The 3,450-nt window shown below is 48.7% G+C and overlaps 1 protein-coding gene across 1 annotated transcript in view; it reads right to left on the bottom strand.

Annotated features, from left to right (window-relative positions):
- ndrg2 (NDRG family member 2) overlaps positions 1-3,450 on the bottom strand; it is a 20,770-nt gene that overhangs the window by 5,460 nt on the left and 11,860 nt on the right. The window contains 3 exon segments of the mRNA XM_079758287.1: positions 6-124; positions 347-388; positions 1,076-1,169. Of these exon segments, the coding sequence (XP_079614413.1) occupies positions 6-124; positions 347-388; positions 1,076-1,150 (236 nt within the window). The 5' untranslated portion in view covers positions 1,151-1,169.

Genomic DNA, 3,450 nt, shown 5'->3' with positions numbered 1-3,450 from the left:
CAGACGGGGGTACTGACTGTCCAGGGCCCACGTCATGCACGGTGAGGATGGCGGGCCGGCGGGCGTTGGTGGTGCCGTGCACCGTCACACGCAGCCCCCCATGGGGGGTCTCGATCACATGCACCTGGAGAGAGAGAGAGAGAGAGAGCGAGAGAGAGAGAGAGAGAGGAGAGAGAGAGAGAGAGAGAGAGAGAGAAGAGAGAGAGAGAGAGAGAGAAGAGAGAGAGAGAGAGAGAGAGAGATTGTTGACCACCACTGGATAGCCTGGAGCTACGTGTGTGTTTAAAGTGTTAAGGACCTAAAGGATCCATAGCAGCTAAAGAAAACAAACAGACAAAGGCCTCACCGTCCCGCTGACCAGCAGTATCCTGGCAGCCGCCTCCGCCTCCTAGAGAGGAGAGAGAGAGAGGGAGGGAGAGAGAGATTGATAAGATAACTAAGGTAAACAGGTCAACTTTAACGCTACAGACCGAACAGCGGACAGTACCTGACAGGGCAAAGTCATTGATGATGAGCGCTCTTTAAAACACCATGAGAGGCCTTTCGGAGCACGCATTGATTTCCTAACAAAGCAGATCATCAACGCTGTGCAGAAGTACATGATGCAACAAGCTTCCTCTGTTTAAAGCCTGCAGTGGAATGACACGCAGCCGACTCATGTTTCTTATCATACACAGAATGCTGATATTTCAGCGTCTTATCTCATATTCCAATGATCTCATCTTTTTCAGTCTCTCTCAGTCCTAAGGCTATTATTATGATATCACACTCTGTGTGTGTGTGTGTGTGTGTGTGTGTGTGTGTGTGTGTGTGTGTGTGTGTGTGTGTGTGTGTGTGTGTGTGTGTGTGTGCGTGTGTGTGCGTGGGTCAATGTGTATGGGTTGAGGTGTGCATGTGTAGGAAAGTGCATGCGTGTGCAAGAGGAGGTGTTTATATGTGTATGACTGTGCACGTGAAGGTGTGTGCATGCGTGTGCACATGGAGATGTGTGCATATGTTTGAGTGTGTACGTGGAGGTGTGTGCATGTGTATGAGTGTGCACGTGGAGGTGTGTGCATGTGTGGGCGGGGCTGACCTTGGTGGCGTCCGTCGGGGGCGGGACGAGGGGCTTCTCCTCTGTGATGGCGATCTCCTGCATCTCTGTTGTCATGGTCACCACAGCTTACTTCCTGTTGGGGTCAGGGTTTGGGGGAAGGGGGGGCATCAACGGTACTGCTACAATGTTTTTATTTGTGGACACAATTCGTAATCCCAAGATAAAACGGAAGACACTTCATCAGTTGTTGTGTCTGTGCACACTGGCAGAGAGAGAGAGAGAGAGAGACACACACACACACACACACACACACACACACACACACACACACGCACACACACACACACACACACACGCGGGTAGACAGCGCACACACAATGCGATTACCGATAACAAAAATAGCCCAGTCAGTCGGTAGGGACAGCCGTTCGGTTGGTGTGGGAGCATCTGAGAGTTAATTAGAAATTAGCGTTGTCAGAACGGAAAACACTTACAAGTAATGAGTGAATCTGATTAAAACACTGAGGGAGGGGACAAGGAGCAGGGAGGACACCAAAGCAACGCAACCACCTTTTGCAGATACCGATAGTTTGCCGTGCGTTCCCGGAAAAAACAACGCAACAGGAGTCAGAGAGAGAGAGAGAGAGAGAGAGAGAGAGAGAGAGAGAGAGAGAGAGAGAGAGAGAGAGAGAGAGAGAGAGAGAGAGAGAGAGAGAGAGAGAGAGAGAGAGTGAAATGGAAGGAAATGTCCTTTTCTGGAACGAAAGCAAAGACGCTTTCATCTGTAATTTGAAGAGATACTCTGTTTTTTCATGACCCGTGCTCAGATTTGGGAGTGACTTGCAGAACCAAGCCTGCCCAACTGTGTAAATCTGCGAAATTCACAAGGCCAGACCGACGCAACCACAAAGTACTATGCCTTGCTCAGCGGTCAAAGTAAATTGGTGGTTGAGTGAGTGAGTGAGTGATTCTTCACTGGAGGCAATAAACTCAGTCACTCAGAATAATTTATGCTCCCATACTGAGACAGAATCTGTGTGTGAAACTTTGTGTTTGGGCCTTAACTCAACTGGTTGTGCAGGAATCATAAACCGTCATCATTTGAGACGGTTCTGTCCTGGCTTGTAATCAGTAATGTAGATGCGTGTGTGCATGCGTGTGTGTGTGTGTGTGTGTGTGTGTGTGTGCGTGTGTGCGTGTGTGTCATTGTTCAGTGTGCCTGATGCATGTGACTGCAACAAATTCGACTACTTGGTTAGTCAGTTTTGACTACATTGATCACAGCGGGATTGAATACAAACAAACACCACCTTTAAATAAAATATAGATCCACACAATTAATAAATACAAATAAACAAAAGTGAAAAAGGAGTTACGCAGCCTAACTAGTTCAACTAAACTAAAGGACCTCAGAGCTCAGTGGTGGAATAAGAAAGCCTGCACAGATGTGGTTGAAATGCAGGGGTTCGGCGATGGAGGGATGTATGAGGGTGGGAATAGATTCAGGAAATGCATTTAGGGGTCCCTTATTCAGAAATACATACACGTGTCCAGTGGGTGTTGAACTGGGAGAAGGCAGTGGGGCTGTCCCTCACCACTGGACCCCCCCTGTCCTGAACGTTCAGAACCAGGCGGGAGACAGAGAGCAGAACGCGACGTCGTCGCCCCCCCACTGAGGCGTCTCCACGGCGCTCAAAGTCGGAGCCCCTCGCTTAATATTCAGTTTCACCTCCACAGCCTTCAGAAGTCTCCCCTCACCCGTTCTCTCTCCATCTCTCTCTCTGCCTCAATCTCTGTAAATTCCCTCCCCCTCCTAATCTCTTTGCGTTTCTCTCTCTCTACCCTCTCTCCCTTTTCTATCTACATGAAACTGCATCTCTTTGTACATCTCCCTCTCTCTCTCTCTCTCTCTCTCTCTCTCCCTCTCTCTCTCTGTCTCCTCAGTGTGTGTTGCAGAGCATGTAATGAATGTGTCAGTGCACAGGAGGCTCTGTCTGTCACCAAGGAGAGAAGGTGAGAAAAGGGCAAGAGAGAGAGAGCCTTTGTGACAGAGGGCTTGGAGTATACTCTGTAGCCGTAAAAAAACAACACGCTCCAAAAAGTCTTCTCAGTATGCATGTGTGTGACCTGGCTGTCCTCCGATAACCGTCCTCAGCTTGAACTCGCTCTGCCGTTTCATCTTCGTAGAGATACCACGTCACTCGACCTTACTTTTATCTCTCTCTCTCTGTGGTTTATTGGCAGAATAAACCACACAGGAACATCTCTCTCTCTCTCTCTCTCTCTCTCTCTCTCTCTCTCTCAAAAACTCCCTCAACAAATAACCAGGGGAAAAGGTTGACACCTGTGACATCTCATATCTTACAAGAAGCCAGGACATGTTTTCACAGGCTTGGTTTTGTTTATTGGCACCG

The sequence above is a fragment of the Pollachius pollachius genome, assembly GCF_949987615.1.
Source record: "Pollachius pollachius genome assembly, chromosome: 20".
Classification (NCBI taxonomy): Eukaryota; Metazoa; Chordata; class Actinopteri; order Gadiformes; family Gadidae; genus Pollachius; species Pollachius pollachius.
This window is presented reverse-complemented; position numbering and strand designations above follow the sequence as displayed.